The sequence below is a fragment of the Rhinatrema bivittatum genome, chromosome 4, assembly GCF_901001135.1.
Source record: "Rhinatrema bivittatum chromosome 4, aRhiBiv1.1, whole genome shotgun sequence".
Lineage (NCBI taxonomy): Eukaryota > Metazoa > Chordata > Amphibia > Gymnophiona > Rhinatrematidae > Rhinatrema > Rhinatrema bivittatum.
Window position 1 is genome coordinate 358724486 of NC_042618.1, and position 20143 is coordinate 358744628.

The 20143-nt window shown below is 39.5% G+C and overlaps 1 protein-coding gene across 2 annotated transcripts in view; it reads left to right on the plus strand.

Moving 5' to 3' along the window:
- IARS (isoleucyl-tRNA synthetase) overlaps positions 1 to 20143 on the plus strand; it is a 600554-nt gene that overhangs the window by 527729 nt on the left and 52682 nt on the right. For both annotated transcript variants that reach the window (XM_029600767.1, XM_029600766.1), the window contains exons 31-33: positions 572 to 697; positions 10779 to 10922; positions 16617 to 16769. In XM_029600767.1, the coding sequence (XP_029456627.1) occupies positions 572 to 697; positions 10779 to 10922; positions 16617 to 16769 (423 nt within the window). The remainder of the gene's footprint in view (positions 1 to 571; positions 698 to 10778; positions 10923 to 16616; positions 16770 to 20143) is intronic.

Sequence of the window (20143 nt, forward strand, 5' to 3'; positions counted from 1 at the left end):
AAAATACCATGAAACACTTCCTCTCTCTATAATTATTGGTTAATATATTACTTTGTGCTGCTATATCTTGCTGTTTGTTCATGCCCACAACACCACACAAAATTGGGACCATCATACTGGAGGACAACATGGCTCATGGCCTTGTTACAGCAAATATACTTCTTGCTCTTGCCCGATATCAACATATGAAAGGGACATGACAACTAGAACTGCAACCTTCTGATTCCAAAGCAGGAACTGTGTTACTGGAAGAACTTTACTTTATTTTGGTTGTTCATTTCCCTTTCCTGTCCTTAACATAGGGGTGTGAACGTCCAGCCCTCGAGGGCCATAACCTAAGTGTCTTTTTTTTTTTTTTCCAGAATGACCAAAATATGCAAACTTATCTTGATTCTTGTACTAAATGTATGCAAATATAATCTGATGAATATGATATTTTGAACACCTAACCAGTTTGCTCAAGGGCTAGATTTGCACACTCCTAAAGAAACATGTCACCCTTTTGCATAGCATAATAAAGAATGGAAATTCCTGAATTAGTTTGCATTCTGAATATTTTTGTGTATTTAAGGTGGTGTACTGCTCCTGGAAAACCCGAAAGGAGATAGTAAACTTGACTTTGCCAAGTTTAAAGAGGTGGTCTGCAGTGTATTTGGTGTCCAGAATAAGCAGCTATTTGTGTATCATGGGAAAACCGGTAGGTGTTCGTTGAGCTAGATGAGTGTGGAAAAATCAGGCTTTTTGCTAGCATTTTAATGGATTGTCCTACAGTTTGTATGGTTGCTTAGCTTTTTGAATAGAACGCTCAGTCCTTCATGTTGATTTGTATAAAATATGTAACTTAGTTCATCAATGAATTAAAAATGGTATAAAGTTGTACTCCATAGAAAAACAGGACTCAATTCAGCCTCACATGTAGAGGTGATGTCATGAGATGAAGCCAATGTGGAATGTGCTGTCAGCTCAGAAAGATCTAGAAGTCTTTCTGAGCATGCACAGGAATTTCCTCAGTCATTTTTTTTCCAATGAAGCAAAAGGACGGTTTTGCTCCTAGCCACTCATCATTTTTTGTGTGTACTTTTTCAGCATTTTGTTTTTGTCCCTTTTATTCTTAGTTCAATTATTTTTTTCTTTGAGGCTATACAAATTAAAATAAAATTAATTTTTCTTTTCCTTACGTGCTCATCTTTCAACTTATGGAAGAAGCTCTTTAAGCTGTGCTTGAAACGCAGTCATAAAATGTCGATCCTCAACTATCTTGAGCTCTGCCTTCGCTGCTTTGGACCCTCTCATGAGGTTACTTAACCATGCAGCATGGTGAGGACGGATATCCCATCAGTTATTTTCATACAGACATTTCAAACTGAAGCTGTATTTGTCCTCTCTAGCAGAACAAGAGAGGAGAAGTTCAGAAAGACCCGTACCTAAAAAAAAAAAAAAAAATGTCATTGTCACTCAACACTGAAGCTGTCATTTCCTGGCTTCAGGTGATTGGCGCAAAAAGAAAACAAAAAGTTCTCTTTTGCCATAGAAGTGCACCAAGTAGCCCCAAAAGAAGTACCATGCGCACACTTCATTGGCATGCATAACATCTGTGCCATCCACTTCTGGTGCTCTCGACACTGTCCCTTAGCTAAAAATGTCGGCACAGAATACCCTTCAGCATAGAAGCTACAGTAACTCAGTGCAGAGACATCCAAGCCATACTTCTGGCTGCAAAAATTTTTTTTACCTGTTTTTGTGCTAGAATCAAACACCCCTTCAGTGGTGCTTTCACTGTTTTTTAACTGGTTCTCTATCCACTAGGAGTAGCCTATTGGTTAAAGCAGTGAGCTGGGAAGCCAGGGTTCAAATCCCATTGCTGCTCCTTGTGACTGGGCAAATCACTTCACCCTCCTTGGTCTCAGGTACAGACAGATTGTAAACCATCTGGGGACACAGAAATGCCTACAGTATCTGATTGTAATCCACTTTGTTGTGTCTGAAAGTCAGAAGATAAATAGCCTCCTTCAGAGCACTATCCTTTCATTCAAAAATTCTGATTGGCATTTGTACACAATTATAAGAAAAGTATCCATTCCACTCTTCCACCACCTCCAAATTTGGTTCCATTTGTAAAATTGTCTAGCCAATTAGACTCCCAATCCTCTATTTCAGAAAGACAACAGACTCAATAGGAAAGATCCCATAGCTCAGTCTCCTCAAGAGAGAGACTACTAACAGTAGAGCTTCCAATATTACATACTGATTCTGAAAACTAGTTTCATTCAGCTTACGATTCCTGCTCCTATCATTAAACAAGTCAATAGGACTACCTTCAGATTTTATTTATTTTTGTATTCCACTTTTTGCCATTTCAAAGTGGATTATATTTGGGTACTATAGGTATCTTTTACCAGAGCTGACTAGGAGTATCTCTCCACCAGAGGACATAACCTACCCCTGCCTTTCTTCAGAAAATTGCAGAAGCAATGCCATTTGTTAGAGCTAGAGCTAGAGCAAAGAGAAGACATTGGTGTCTTAAAAAACAGAAGCACCTAAACAAGCCATTTCCATACCAGTACCTAAGGTCCTGCAGGAGCTATAATATGTTATGGCAGACCCCTCTCTCCATACTTTCATTTGCCAGATAATGTGACCTTAAGTATAAGTTTCAACTCTGTACAGGACATTAAAAAATTCAACTACCTCACAAATCCATAGTTATAGTGTCTGCTCTAAAATAAATAAATAAAAGTTAAAAGCTCTAAAATACACTCCAGTACTCATGACAGAAATGCAAGATTACTGAATAATACAGGAAGGAAGGTCTTTCATTCAGCAATATTGCAGAGTGAAATTTCAGCTCACCAATTCCAAATGGTCCAGGCTCTTCATAACATCTTTCAGAAGATAAGATGCCTCATCTTTCCTGCCTTAAAATGTAGACCAATTCTCTCCTCATAGAAATGAAGCTGAAGAATGATGGCTCTTGAAGCTGCTTCAAGATCATCAACAATGGCCATAGGAGTTAGAAGGCTCGCCTGGCTAAGCAAAACAATAAGGGAAGACTGAAACCATTTGGCAAAAAATGTTGTGATCTGATGAAACTAAAACAGAAATTGTTGGCTTGAATGCAAAGCATCGTGAAATCAATTAAGAGAACCACTCACTGGTTTACAATAAAGCAACTCAATAGATTTACCAGTGTGCTTCTCAAAGCTTACTTATGCCATTAAAAATATTTTATTCTATTATAATGTATATCAAAATTTATATTGAGAGGAAAAGACATCAGTACTGAAGAGAAATGCTGCAGGCTGAATCCCCAATCAGTATTGCAGGTGTAGCTGAGAGTAATACATCAAACAAAGAATTTGTGAGCAGACTGAAAAAACCCCCCACAAATTTTGAGCTGTGGCTCTGATGCAGTGATTCCGCAAAATGTTGTCAACATCGACATTTCTAAGTTAAATTGATAACAATAGGCAGCAGCATGGACATAATCATTATCACAAGGACTGTGTTACAAAGATAAGTAAATCTAAGCGATTGATTTAAATCTGAAGCCACGCCATACTTAAATTCACAAAAATATGAAATTTATGTGCTGTGAAGAACCTGTTATTACAAGCAATTTTGAAAAGATTTTTGCAATACAGGCATACTTCTGTGTTTTTATTTAAAAAAAAAAAATTTAAAATTAAAAAAAATCATTTACAAATAAAATTAAAAATTTAAAAGAGAGGTTTATGTGGACCAGTGATTGCACCAACTGATTGGGGATTCAGCCTGTAGCGTTTATCTTCAGTACTGAGGTCTTTTCCTCTCATTATAGAGTTTGATATAAATTATATTAGATAAAATCGCTAGAATTTCATCGCTAAAGACCTAGAAAAAGCAGTGTTATCCCAATTAGAAAGCCACCTAGAAGACAATATTCTATACCCAAACCAATTCGGATTCAGAAAATATCGCTCAATTGAAACTCTACTCATTTCCTTAACCAACCCTATATTACAGGGATTTGACAACGATGAATCCTATATCCTGGTACCAGTTGATCTAAGAGTAGCCTTCGACACAGTAGACCATTCCCTGCTATGCCATCAGCTGAGAAAAATTGGAATAGCCGAAAATGTTATTAAATAGTTCTCTTCTTTCCTAGCAGATAGGTCATTCCAAGTCAAACTGGGCAATCACATATCTGACACCTTCCTAACAGATACAGGTGTCCCCCAGGGTTCGGCATCCTCGGTTACATTATTCAATATTTATATGCTGCCTCAATGTACATTACTAATGGAACTAGGAATCAACTTCTTCCTAAATGCTGATGACATACAATTCTATATCCCATTCGACAAATCATTTGAAAAAAACTGCATAGACTCTGTCAACATACATGAAGGCAATACAATAAAAACTATCTCAGCTGAAACTAACACTAAACACAGAAAAACTGAAATTGTGTGGTTAAAGAGAAATTCCTCTATAATCAAACTGCCAATCCTAGACCTGGGAAATTTTAACATTACACCCTCAGATAAAGTATGGGACCTAGGAATACAGATCTATGAGAACTTAACAATGAAAAAACATATAACATTAAAACAGGATACGCCAAGCTGAGAATATTACATCAGCTGAAACCATTACTAATAATACAAGACTTCTGCACTGTTTTACAAACAGTAATATTTTCAAACATTGATTCCTGCAACTCCCTATGACTAGGACTACCTTCAGGACTATTAAAACCACTACAGTTACTACAAAATGCCTCAGCTAGACTCTTATTAGGGACAAAGAGATCATCACCCCCTCACTGATAGCACTGCACTGGCTTCCTGTACAATCCAGAATTCATTATAAAGTATTAACTCTAATTTTTAATATCAACACCATTAACCCATGCTTAATAGGCGTGACTCTTCAACCATACACACCGTAGCAAGCTCTAAGATCCGTAAAACAAAGAACTTCTAAATGTGCCTTCAACGCGGAATACACATCTAACACAAATAAAAGACCGAATGTTTTCCATAGTGGACCCCAAGTTATGGAATTCTCTTTCAGAGACATAACATTTGATAGAGTTTCAGATGTGAACTGAAAATATTGCTCTTTAGAAATGCATATGATTTAACGTAAAATACTGATATGCTGATAACTTCACTGTTAAAATCATAGATAATGTTAGTAGAATGAACAATAAGTATAGAACAATGTAAAGTATAACGACAACATATTGATTAATATGTGAAGGATAATGAAATGGAAATTGATTACAAACACTATCATTGCCCACTAGTTAACTTGTTTTTGATGTAGATGTGTTGATCTAGGTTATGTATTTGCTGTTGTCTTAACCTAGAATATGAATGTTAGTCCAGAATATGAATGCTGATTTTGTAAACAATTGTGAGCTTCTTTTGGAATGATGGCATTATAAAATGCCTAAATAAATAAAGATATTTTTTACTAGCAGAAGTAAGCTTTGAGAAGCGCACTGGTAAAGCTATTGAGTTGAATGCAAAGCATTACATGTGGCACAAATCCAACACTGCATATTACCCAGAGAACATCATCCCTGCTGAGAAGCATGGTGGGTTTTTCATCAGTAGGGACTGGGACATTTATAAGAGTATAGGGGACAAGGGATGGAAAAAAGAACAGAAAAGTCCTTGAGGAAAATCTGCCTTCTGCAAGAAAACAAACTGGGACGGAAATTCCTTTGAGGAAAATGAATCAAAGTGCACAGCCAAAGCTACACTGGAGTGGCTATGGAACAAAAGAATAAATGTCTAGAAATGGCCTAATCAATGGCCTGGCATCAATCTAATTGCAATCTGTGGTATGACTTGAAGATTGCTGTCCAACATATACCCCAAGGCACTTGATAGAACTTGTAAAGAATAGTGGCCTAATATTGACAGGTCTAGGTGTGTAAAGTTGCACATGTAATGCTTTGTATATCTATCTATATATATATATATGTTTTGAGGGGACAGCAATAAATATATAGATATATATATATATATATATATATATAGATATATATATATATATAGATATATATATATATATATAGATATATATATTTATTGTTGTCCCTTCAAAACATTTTTCACTGAAAGATGTGGTGTATGGAGTGTTGATGAGTATTTAAATACATGCCAGACTGACGCACTGACACAAAATGTGAAAAATGTTCAAGGGGTTTAGACTTTCTATAGCCCCATTTTCTTGATTCTTTTCTTAAATATAGAGAGATTTTGTTAAACAAGAAATAATGACTTCTAAATCTTTTATCTATTGTCACTTGCTGAAGCCAAAACTGATCATTTCCTCAAGTTTCTACATAGTATTCTCATATTTCAAATAAATATTTTTATGCTTTATGTGACATCAAAAAGTCAGCAGGTCTGTATTTTCAAAATTTACTGCAGTTGCTTTAAACAAACATTCTCAACATGATTAATCTTTTTGCATATGGCTAAAGATTTCATATGAACAGCAATTGGATAAATATGGTTGATTGTCACTTAAATATAAAATTGTTAATCGAGACCTCCTGTTTCTCATGTGATCTCATACTTACCCCATTTTTTTGTACAAACAGCACCAACAGCATCATATATGTTTTATAGAACAGGGAAGAACTTGAACCAATATCTGGAGGCTTACTTTATTATGTGCTGTCTTTAACAGTTGGATGTATTATTAATTGATATTTGCATTACTGGTTTGTAAGCATGGTAAAATGTTGGTTCCAAAGGACATCTTATCTGAATATTCACAAAAGTTTTTTCTAAAGCTGTTGGCCCTCAGGCTAGTTGATATTTAGAATTTTGGGAAATGTATTTTTTAGTGTTTCCTTAGCAGTAGTATTTTCACAACAGAATGACTCCCCCAGCAGCCTATATGAACAGTAGCTAATGCATATTCAAAGCACAAATAAATTCTCATTCACAATTCCCATAGAAATGCAAGTAATTGTTTTTCTGTTTAGTTTTTTCTTCTCATAAAAAAGATTTTATGAAAACTGGCAAGAAGGATAAGGCTCAGGAGAGAGAAAATAGCATTTTAGCTTGCAGGTAGGAGTATTTTAGGTTTTGCAAAGTACTTTCCTAGCGTGTAGCCAGATGGACTCAGGAACAATGGGTTATGTGCTCCCTTGCTAGCAGATGGAGTCAGATGTCAAAGCTGACATCACCTTAGGTAAACCCCTGCAGTGACCTCAGCCATTCAGTATCTTTCCATCTCCTAGCAGATGTGGACTGTCTCTCTCTAAAGGGAACACAATACACCTTAGAATTGAAAAACTTTTACCTCTAAATTGGAGAATATTGAGCCCCACTCTCCTGCAGTAGTCTTTCCCCTAGTTGAGAATTGATGAGGTGATTTCCGAGATACCTCGGAGGTGAACCTTGCTTCGGTAGCCAGTTCCCGGCGTGGACTTGCTGCAGAAGCAGCAGAAAGGCAGCGGGTGCAGGAAGCCGAGCGCGGCAGTAACGGCCTATGCCCTCTCCCCCCGCAGCTGGAGACCTTCTCTGGACTCAGCCGGTAAGCGCTGAACTCAAGTAAGCAAGGAAGAACTCTGACGATGCAGAGATGAGGAAGGGCTTTGGTAAGTCTTTCCTCCGGTCTCTTTGCTCGGTGAGCCATACCGACAATGTCCCCAATCCCGCCATGGCAAGGGAAGGGGGTTTCTGAGTGGGTTGAGTGGCCCCCGATGAGCTAGGCCCTTCTCAAGGTTCGGTAGGCACACCACGTGGTAGGCACCATCTTGCACACAGTTTTGTGTAGTGCCATCTTCCTCACCGTCCATCGGTATGCGCAGTTCAGGCCGGCCCTATTGTGCATGCTTAGTGGCCATCACACACAGAGGGACATGCGTCCCGGGGCATCTAAACGCCTGTGCGCCTTTTGCACCCAGAGGTATGTGCCTTCCTATCTGCCTTTTGCGCCCATAAGGGTGCGCGGTCCTATGCGCCTAACGTGCCCGGGGGTGCATGAGTTCCTATGCACCTAGCGCACCCCGAATTGCGCGTGGTCCTGCACACATAGCTGAGCACCCTCCTAAGCGCCCAACTGGATGCTTAACTGAGTGCATAACTGGGCACTCAGCTGGGTGCATAATTGAGCGCATAACCGTAGGCAGGCACCCATGCACAACCTGTCGCCCTACTTGCATGGGTCAGGACAGAACTATGCGCGCTTGAGCTCAGGCACTGTCTGACTGAACACACAAATTGCAGGAACTATGGCTCCAGCAGCTAAGAATCACAAGCATCACTCCCTTTGTGCTGCTTGCCATATTAGGGCCACATAGCCTGACCTTGAATGAGTCCTGTGTCAGCACTGTGAGGGAGGCCGGGGGGGGGGGGGGGCTGGACTCTGAGCTTCTCCAGGTCTGGCTCTTCCCCATCTGAGGACAGGTCAACCACTGCCCCCAGTAGCGCCCCAGACCTAAGCCACCCCGGGCCTGCGTCATCCCCAGGAAAGGGTGGTTCATTAGCCCCTACCCCAGTTCTCCCTGGACTAGGTTTGGACCCGGTGACCTTTTCTTGGTCGGAATTCTTTCATGGTCTTCAAAGCCTTTGTTCAGGCACAGTCGGCTGCTGCCCTTACCTGGTCTGAGCTCCAGCTGGGAGGGCCTCGTCCCCCCAGCCCTACCAGCATGCCTCGTGACATCCCTCGTCTCACCAAGGGCATCCCTGACAAGGACCCAGACACCACAATGTTAGGTTCCATATTAGGTTCTACTACCCAAGGAAGAGATCTAGGCGTCATAGTGGATAACACATTGAAATCATCAGCTCAGTGTGCTGCGGCAGTCAAAAAAGCAAATAGAATGTTGGGAATTATTAGAAAGGGAATGGTGAATAAAACGGAAAATGTCATAATGCCTCAGTTTCACTCCATGGTGAAGACCGCACCTTGAATACTGTGTACAGTTCTGGTCACCGCATCTCCAAAAAGATGGAGAAGGTACAGAGAAGGGCTACCAAAATAAGGGGAATGGAACAACTCCCCTATGAGGAAAGACTAAAGAGGTTAGGACTTTTCAGCTTGGAGAAGAGATGGCTGAGGGGGGATATGATAGAGGTGTTTAAAATCATGAGAGGTCTAGAATGGGTAGATGTGAATCTGTTTTTTACTCTTTCGGATAATAGAAAGACTAGGGGGTTCTCCATGAAGTTAGCATGTGGCACATTTAAAACTAAGCTGAGAAAGTTCTTTTTCACTCAACGCACAATTAAACTCTGGAATTTGTTGCCAGAAGATGTGGTTAGTGCAATTAGTATAGCTGTGTTTAAAAAAGGATTGGATAAGTTCTTGGAGGAGAAGTCCATTACCTGCTATTAATTAAGTTTGACGCTATTAGTAGCACCGGTAACATGGAATAGACTTAGTTTTTGGGTACTCACTAGGTTCTTATGGCCTGGATTGGCCACTGTTGGAAACAGGATGCTGGGCTTGATGGACCCTTGGTCTGACCCAGTATGGCATGTTCTTATGGAGATACAGACTCATTGGAGGATGAGGAAATCCTGCCAGGCCTGGAGCCTTATCAGACCATGCTAAGATTCTTCCACAGAGATGAATTGCAAGCCCTGGTCTCCCAAGACCCTCAAGACTCTGGGAGTGTCTGATGCGGACTCTGTCAGAACCAAAAAGGAACGCCATCTTAGTGTCTCTACAGAAATCCTCTTACTATTTCCCAGTGCTGGAAGCCATCCAGGAGTTGACTGACCTGGAGTGGGACACCCCGGAGGACAGTTTTAAAGGAGGTCAAGCTTTAGAGGCCCCGTACCCACTGGACCTGGCGGCCAAGTAACACCTGTGCTTCCCAAAAGCAGACATGAACGGGTCATCAGGGCACCACAAGAGGCGATCTGCAGTGTCATTGCTGTCGCGTCAAAGGCTTGCTTAAGGATGGATTCCAACCTCCTGTCGTGTGCATCCTTCAAGGCTGCTCCTCCCTCTGCTGGGATAGTTGTCCGCTTCAAAAGGAATATGTCTGATATAAGGTATGACTAAGGTAAAGGGTTAGTCGACAGACAAGCGAGTCAGAGTGGCGACTGCTAGTGTTAAGCTTTCTATTATGCTGCGAACAGAAATGGACATCTAACCAACAATCTAAATGCAAAAATCATCAAAGAATTAAGTACAGCTATTAAGAAAAGAGGAAGGTATAACATACAATTATGGGGAAATACACATAATGCAAAGTGGAGGAGTAGCCTAGTAATTAGTCCAGTATCCTGCAAACCAGGGAATTTAGGGTTCAAATCCCACTGCACCTCCTTCTATCCTTGAGCAAGTCACATCATTCTCTGCTGCCTCAGGTACAAACTTAGGGCCTCATTTACTAAGCATTTTTCCATAGACATAGAATAAGAGAAATCAGTCTCTTAGATTGTAAACCTTCTGAGGAGAGAAAAAATACCTACTGTACTGAATGTAATTTGCTTTGAAATGGCTAACCAGTCAGGAAAGGCAGAATATAAAGCTTAAATCTTGGTTTCTCAAATTTCTTATTCTCTAAATTGGATGCCAGGACCAATGGTATTCTATTATGATGCATAAAGTGTGCTTTAGTTACTTAGTTCTTATGCATAAACAGCAATCTTATCAAAAATGAAATCTGAAAGTGATGTTACCCTTTGAATAACAATACTGAAAACTAGTTTTCCTCAGCCTAATATGCAAGTGGGAATTGTGTATGGTTGCATTAGCCTGCAGTATCTTGGTTCACCAGTTTATATTTCCTTCACGTTCTTTTTCAGAACTGATGAACAAGACAGACTTGTTGAGTCTCAGTGGGAAGACTCTGTATGTGACATCGGGGTCGGCTTTGTCTGTGATCGGCAGCACTGATGCGCCTCTCTGCCAGTACATCAACGTACAGTTACTGAATGCAGAACCCCAAGGTAAAATAAGAAAATTTCCTGTGTGTGTAGTACATGTGGTTTATGCATCAAAAATTGCAGCTTAAGCAGCACACAAATTAAATATCAGTCACTAAACTTAAATTTAACAGGTCTTTTTTTTTTGTTTTCTCTATATATATAGTAAGGTGATTTATTTTCCTATGGTGATTTTACTTAAATTTTATGTTCCACCATTAATTTGCAAAAAAATAATGCATTCTAGATATGGGAATATTGAAAACTCCCCTACATTGTGGAAAGGGAGCATCAAGCATATTATAGTTGTTAGAGGACTACCATACAAATGTATAGGAAATGTCATGAGAAGCCTTGCCCTGTGTTCCCTATAGTCTTTAAATCAGTTTCCCACTGCTTAACATTTTCAGATGTTAGAGTGAACTTTCTTGCTGGAAATGTCTTGATATAATATCCATCCTCTCAAATACATATGCCTTCCCGTACATTTCAATAAAGCAAAAACAATGGGGAAGAGGTCTCTTGTAAGTGAATAATAGCAGGGTATGACAGCTTATTTTAATGAAAAAAGAACTTTTATCAAAATCTGTTCATCTTTCTCTGTATAATTAGAAGTGTAAAAAGAATAGCATGCATAATTGCATCATCACAATGTAAGATAAGTGACATAAATGTTCTTTATTCCATACAATATAATCTATTATATCTGACAGATTAAGTAGGGAAATTGCTCTCTTTAAAAACGAACTTTTTGATGGTTATTTTTATTTTCTTCAGAGGGTGCCACTATAATGCCATTTACATAGAAGTAGTTTAGAAATGTTCCCCGTGCCTTGTACTGACATATGAAATTCTCGTGCAAGAAAAAATTCACCACAATATGATGTTCTGTCACAGAAAACATGATTAAAGGTTGCCATTACGATGTGTGCTAATTAATCTTTGGGGGAATAGATATTTAATTAGAAGCCTAGAGGCATAACTGCAGTGATGACTGAGCATTAGTCTACTGGTAATTACTTGGAGAATATGTGCTGCTGAAATAAAAATAAATGGAAGTAATTTGTTTTTACAGTCACAATATTCTACAGTGGTAAACACTGCAAAATGTCATTTATTACAATTTTTTTTTAATCTTTTGCTATAATTTATATCATTTTTCGGTGACAAAAACAGAGTAACCTTATCTAAGACAAACTGAGTAAATTCTAAAGCATTTAAGGTCTTAAAACAAAAAAAAAAATCAGATTTCTAAGATGAAAACTAAAGTTTAAATAGGAAATTACTCTTGCCATTATAAATGGCATATAGGGAAAAATAACCCATGCTATAATTACACAATGTTGGGTTCCATATTAGGTGCTACAACCCAAGAAAGAGATCTAGGTGTCATAGTGGATAACACATTGAAATCGTCGGTGCAGTGTGCTGCGGCAGTCAAAAAAGCAAACAGAATGTTGGGAATTATTAGAAAAGGAATGATGAATAAAACGGAATGATGAATAAAACGGAAAATGTCATAATGCCTTTGTATCGCTCCATGGTGAGACCGCACCTTGAATACTGTGTACAATTCTGGTCGCCGCATCTCAAAAAAGATATAATTGCGATGGAGAAGGTACAGAGAAGGGCTACCAAAATAAGGGGAATGGAACAACTCCCCTATGAGGAAAGACTAAAGAGGTTAGGACTTTTCAGCTTGGAGAAGAGACGACTGAGGGGGGATATGATAGAGGTGTTTAAAATCATGAGAGGTCTAGAACGGGTAGATGTGAATCGGTTATTTACTCTTTCGGATAGTAGAAAGACTAGGGGGCACTCCATGAAGTTAGCATGGGGCACATTTAAAACTAATCGGAGAAAGTTCTGTTTTACTCAACGCACAATTAAACTCTGGAATTTGTTGCCAGAGAATGTGGTTCGTGCAGTTAGTATTTTTTATTTAGCATTTGTTTATATACCGAGGTATAGCTGACATTGCCTTCACTCCGGTTTACATAATAACAACCAGTTACATTTAAATTCATAACAGTATGACAGAGATTGAATCAAAAAAACAATAACTTAATAAAATTCAATAAATACAATGAACATTAGATATGAATGTATGCATATCTTGAAGTAGACAGTTGATATCGTAATTGAGAAAAAGGTTTCTGCGAATTGGGGCAAGTTAGAAGGGAGGGGGTTGCAGCAAGAAAAGGAATGAGAAGTGGATATGATAAAAGGTTTACGTTCTGCTGTCAATGGGTGAGCAGTCATTGTATGACTGTGAGAGTAGCCAATTTTTGAGTTCTTTTTTAAAAGATTTAGAGTTTACTTGCGAGTTGAGGTAGTGAGTTCCATAATTTTGGGCCGACGATAGAGATGGCTCTATTTCTAGTGGAGGATAGCTTGGCTTGTGGTAGTGAGGGGACATCCAGCTGAATTTTATATGTTGATCTTGTGGTACGTGATGATTTATGTAGATTTATAATATTGTCCAGGGCAGTGAAGTCAGCTTTGTGAATTGTCTTGTGTAGGATAGTGAGGACTTTATACTCTATTCTTTTTTTAATTGGTAGCCATTGTAGGTTGTAGAGTACTGGGGATATATGGTCGGATTTTCTTTTGCCAGTCAGAACTCTGGCAGCTGCATTTTGGAGTAACTGCAGTGGTCTTAAGGTTGAGTTAGGAAGGCCTATTAGAAGGGAGTTGCAGTAGTCCAAACTGGAGAATATGAGGGTTTGAAGAACGGTTCTGAAATCCAGGGGGTGAAGCAGCGGTTTAAGGTGTTTGAGTATTTGAATTTTGTAGAAGCCTTCTCTTGTTTTTGATGAGATATGTTTTTTAAAATTTAGCTCGTTATCTAGCCAAAAACCAAGGTCTTTAACGTTGTCTTTGAGTTGAATTTGCATGTTGTCAAATTGGAAGGGTGTAGTGGATGTTATACTAGAGTTTTTTCTTGAAATTAGTATACATTCTGTTTTGTTCATATTTAAGCATAATTTTAGATTGTTTAGTAGCTTTTGTATTGCTTCAAGGTGTGAGGCTGCTTTTGACATTGTTTCTTCTAAAGACGAAGTAATGGGAATGAGAAGTTGTATGTCATCAGCATACATGTAGAAAATGATGTTGAGGTTTGTTAGAAGATGGCATAAAGGAAGAAGGTAAATATTAAAGAGAATGGGTGATAAAGCCGACCCTTGAGGAACTCCAGTTTCCAGGGGGATAGCCTCAGATGAAAAGCTGTTGAAGGAGACTTTGAAAGATCTGTTTTTAAGGAAAGAGGAGAACCAGTTAAGGGTTTTTTCCAGCTAGCCCGATGGATTCCAGGCTAAAGATAAGCCTTTTGTGGTCCACAGTGTCAAAAGCTGCTGACAGATCGAGGAGGATCAGAAGGTGATCAAGTTTGTTATCGAAGCTTCTTAATAAGGTGTCAGAAAGACTGAGTAGTAGGGTTTCTGTACTCAGGTTTTTTCTAAAACCGTGTTGTGTGGGAAATAGAATTTTGTGGTCGTCAAGGTGATTGTTTAGTTGTTTCAGAACCGCCTTTTCTGTCAATTTAGCAAAGAGGGGAAGGTTTGATATTGGGCGATAGTTGTTTAAATCTTCTGGGTTGAGGTTTTTTTTCTTAAGTAGTGGCGTGATTGTAGCGGTTTTTAGTTTGGTAGGAAGCTCACCCTCAGTAAGAGATTTGTTGATGATTGCTGCTATTGTTGGGGCTAAAGGATGAGCAATTTCCTTTAAAGCTCGGGTTGGGATGGTGTCCATATCATGACGTGCAGGGTTTATTTTTTTCAACATTATCTCTGTTTCCAAGTTGGAGATAGGATTGAATTCAAGCCAAGGACTTATGTTTAATAATGATTGCTTTTCAAAGATAGATGGGGTGTTGAAGGCATCAGTAATTTTTGAAATTTTGTTCTTAAAGAAGATGGCTAAATCTTGGCTCAAATTTTTTTTCACAGTGGTATTGGGATTGTTGTTATCGGCGATGAGGTTGTTTACTATGTTGAACAGTGATTTAGAATTGTTGGCGGAGTTATTTATTTTTTTACTGTAGTAGTATAGCTGTGTTTAAAAAAGGATTGGATAAGTTCTTGGAGGAGAAGTCCATTACCTGCTATTAAGTTCACTTAGAGAATAGCCACTGCCATTAGCAATGGTTACATGGAATAGACTTAGTTTTTGGGTACTTGCCAGGTTCTTATGGCCTGGATTGGCCACTGTTGGAAACAGGATGCTGGGCTTGATGGACCCTTGGTCTGACCCAGTATGGCATTTTCTTATGTTCTTAAGCACACAGACAACTAAATATGCCTACAGGATGGAGGGTCTACTCCTGAGCGCCTCACCCCTGCAAGGAATAAAGGAGAAATCCTGTCTCTTCCTGCTTCCAAGCTTATCACCCGAATCACCTGCATGGCATCCCAACTTTAAACTTTTCCACTTTGTCTGTTTGAGAATTCTGTGGTTGTAATTTTCTAATTTAAGTTGTCATCGCTTAGTAAGAAGACTGAAATGTCGTAAGACTAAAACTGTTGTTAAACACTACACACTAAACAATTACAGCTTGCATTGTTTTCACTAACTTGGATTGCTGTTCAAAAGGTGTATAAGGACAAAGGTGTAGAGATACAAATGTTAAATAGAAATTAGAGAGAAAAGCTTTAAAAGGAGATAAATTTACCTTGGATTTCTTTTATCTTACTACTTTTCTTCCTTGTTACATGATGTACAAAGGGCAGATGATGTATGCCTGTATGCTTCTTCTCTATAAAGGAAAGACAAGGAGCTGGATTTATAAACATAGATAAATATAAAACAGTGTGTATTTTGCATTTCCTTTTTCTTTTAAAGCATGTAGTAGTTCATTATAGCACAGTATCCTTTATGGAGACATTTCATGTCTGCCTTAAAATGAAAATGGGAAGCTTGAATCACATTGTACAAGGAAGTATTTAGCACAGTTTCTCCTTGCTCTGTAGTATCCAACAGTTGCATATGATTTCTGTATATGTCATTACAAAGTGATAACAGCAACCTGACTCAACTGAAAGTTATTCTCCATAAGAAATTAACTTTTGTTAACATAAAATTTTGTGTCGTACTATATCACCTCAGGTTTAGATTTGCGCATACTCATGCTGTCTATGTAGCTGAGCCAGAAAATGTAGTCAAAGCTATTAATTTAGCTGAGAAATAAAGAGGTTTGGCTAATTTTCTAGATGACCGGTCCATTAACCATTATTTAGTCAGATAGCCTTAGATGTCCTCACCTCCCACTTCTAGAAGACAGCAGTATGGAATAGGCCTCACTATTTGGGATCTGCTGGGCACGTTCAGGTGACTTGGCCTGGCTCCTGTCTGAGACAGGATGCCAGACTCAACGGCTCATTGGTCTGATCTAGATTTGCACTTCTGGTTTTAAGTGGTGACAAACCAAAACAAATAACCTTCTCAGTTTGATTTTCAGCAGCTTTTTATTTATTTATTTATTTTTTAAGTGAGGAGGTATATTTGAGACCCAAGGCTATGGAAAGTTAACTTGATTATTGTTCTGAACATTTGACAGTGTGAATTCAAGCGTTCCTACATTTATATCACTGTTTTCTGAATATGACACATACCAAAACCTAAAATAAGAACTATAGAGGTAGCTAAAATCAAATGTGTGGCATGTTTCTCTCTGACCTCCTCCATCCCCAATATTCAATTTGAAATTTTTTTTCTTAGAATGCTTGAAAGGAGTGATGGGAACTCTGCTGATGGAAAACCCAGTTGGTAAAAATGGACTTCTGTACCAAGGGCTTCTACATGAGACAGCAAAAATGTTTGGCCTCAGGAGCAGGAGATTAAAGCTGTACATGGACGAAGCTCAGACACAGGGTAAGCACTTTGTGATTTCAACAGCTGTTAGCTTTCTATGAACATTAGCTTTAAAATCCATATTGTCTTCGTTTTCCATTATCGATCAGAGCTGAATTAGCCATAAAACAGGTTATGTCATGTGATTGGACCAAATGGACTCTTCTCTCTTAGATCAAAGAGCTTTTGTTCTGTTGAACATGCACAGGAGTTCCCACATCCACACTGCCTTGTGAACCCCTCAGTCTCTTTTTGTCCAAGCTTCTGTATAGATGTGTATCTTCTCTGTCTAACCTGTTGGTACTTTATAGGTTTTTTTCCCCCTTATTTAAACTCACGTTTAGTAGTCTCATTGCCTCGGCAGCCCCTCAACAGCATTTTTAAGTGCTACCAAAAAAAGATTTGGAATAGAAAAAAAAAAACTATAAGATGTCCATCCTCCTAGAAGGCCACTTCCAGTGGCTTCAACGATGTTGTATGTGGTCAAAACATATCCATCACTGATGGCCATGATATTTGCTACACATGTCTAGTGCCAGACCATGACACACCGTTAACTGCAGTAACTGTGGTTGGCTGTCATTGAGGGCCAGATGAACAGGGACTGGAAGTTGGAAGAACTTTGCAGATCAGTGAAAAACCATAGTTATTCCTCTTCTTTGAGCAGGGCCTCCTCAGGCTCCCTCCATGCCAAGTTGAGCGGGAGTTCCTTGAGCAAACCTCCTCTTTATGTGGCACCAGTTCCCAGATCTATCGCTCCAGCAGCATTGAGCAAGGCATGAAAGTGTCATGAGCAAGGCATGAAAGTGTCATGAACCCTTGATTGGCCCTGCAGGGCTCGTCAACGCATAAGAAGCACCATGGTCTGAGCTAGTGGCACAGTTGGCACCACTGAAGTTAAGATTGAGATTAGTTCCATTGAGGCAATCACTGCACTAACACCTCTGTACCATCATTACTCCAGGCTTTGCCTCCATATCTCAGGAGCTTCTATTAGAAGTCCCAGTGGCCAACTTGAGAAAGACAGGTCACCACGGTCTGGACCATGCCACCTCCAAGAATGAGGACCCCACCATGATTGCTTTCATTTGGGATCATCTCTTTAGCTCTCTCTTCTGAGGAATAGTCTATGGGAATTCCTCCAGATACCCTACCTGATCCTCTGGAGCATGTGGAAGAATCCAGTCTCTTGTCCCCCAGTAGCCTGGAAACTAGTTCTGAAATATAGAATACAACAAGCCCCAGGGTTTGGAGTAGTTCAACTACCATATCAGTCAGTGGTAGTGGAGAGGGCAATAAAATGAGCTAAGAAGACTAGAATCTTTTGCAACACCCCTCTGGGCTGGACCCTAGATTGTTATAATTTTGGAAAAAAGGTCTTCCAGAGTTAGATGCTCATTGCCCACATCACAACCCAACAATTCTATATGGCAACAAAAATGATAAAGGGAATGGAAAGTTTCTCCTATGAGAGGCTATGCAGGCTAGGGCTCTTCAACTTGAAAAAGACAGCTGAGAGGGGACATGATAGAAGTTTATAAAATCATGAGTGGGGTAAAATAGGTAAATAAAGGACTGTTGTTTACCCTTTCAAATAATACTAAAACAGAGACACTCCATAAAATTAACCACCAGCAGATTCAAAATAGATTGTAGAAAATACTTTCACTCAGCGTAATACAAGCTGTGGAATCTGTTGCCAGAGGATGTGATCAAGGCAACTAGCATAGAGGGTGTTAAGAGGTTTGGACAAGTTCCTTGGGGAAGTCCATAACACATTATTAGCCAAGTAGACTAAAGAAAGTTCTTGCTATGCCTGGGAGTGAGTAACAGGAATTAGATCTACTTTATGGGATTTGCCAGGTACTTGCAACCTGGATTGGCCCCTGTCTGAGACAGCATCCTGGGCTCAATGGACCTTGGTTTGACCCAGCATGACAGTTCGTGTTCTTACTTACACGATTATATTGACAAACTGATGCCCATGATAGTTGCTGGATAGAGAACAGGAAAACTTATCAGCGGGCTCTCCTGGACACAGAGGAATATGAATGTCGTCATCTCCCGTTGGTGTTTGAATCATTCAGTACTGCAATGAGATCTTTGCAGCAGCCATTGAAGTATGCAAGGTGGCTTGGTTAAGAGCCAACAGCTTATGCAAAGATGTTCATGACAAGTTGACCGATGTGCTTTGTTTGGGGGAATATCCTCTTCAGAAACAAGGTCAGGGAAACAGTTGCCCAAATTAAAGAGCAGAATGCTGTAGTCCACTCTCTTCTGACATGACCTAAACAACCATCTTCTACGCATCCTTGCTTCATTTTTAAGCACGTTTTCTTCCAGAGATGCCCCTTTTACCAGTTTCAGTGGTATTGTGCTCCATTTGCACTACCACAACAGCTTCTAGCAAGTGGATATCAGTGCACCAAAGTTGCTACAAAAGACTCAGCCTAAGCCTGGGCCTGGGACACAACCTTCAGGCCCCAGCCACTTTTGTAGGAGGCAAATATTCACTTTTCCCTGAATAGTGGCAGAAGATCACCAAGGACTGTTGGGTCCTCAAAATTGTATCTGTTTACCATTTATGCTTCTCCTGACCTCCAGCGCTGTACCATTGTTTGGACTCAATACTGAATCACCTCAGTATTGAGATTTCTCGGGCAGCGGACCATAAAACCGCTCCAACCAAAGAACTTGGCAAGGGATTCTACTCACACTATTTCCTTATCCCCAAGAAGTCAGAGGGACCAAGATTCATCCTGGATTTATGAAGACTGAACAAGAACCTGTTAGGAGTGAAGTTCAGAATGAAAATCCTCCATACCATCTGCCCTTCATTAAAGTAGGAGACTGAATTTGCACCCTGGATCTGAAGGACACATATGCTCATATACCCATCCATCACCCAGTGATCTTCATGAAATGTCTAGCAGTAGTGATGGCACACCTTCGTCACCAGGGAATATTTCCTTACCTGGATAGAAATGAGGCCTTCCTAGTCAGGGGTGCTGGACTACTTGCAGAAGATGATACAGCTCCTTCAGTTGCTAGGATTTATCATCAATTTCGCCAAGCTGAACCGTGTTCCTACCAAAGGAATCAAGTTAACATGTAGATAAAGGTGAACCAGTAGATAGTGTATTTGGATTTTCAGAAGGCGTTTGACAAAGTCCCTCATGAGAGGCTTCTAAGAAAACTAAAGTCATGGGATAGGAGGCAATGTCCTTTCATGCATTTGGTCAATTTTCTAAGTGGAAAAGGGTAAACAGCGGAGTACTTCAGGAATCTGTACTTGGACCAGTGCTTTTCAATATATTTATAAATGATCTAGAAAGGAATACGACGAGTGAGGTAATCAAATTTGCAGATACAAAATTATTCAGAGTAGTTAAATC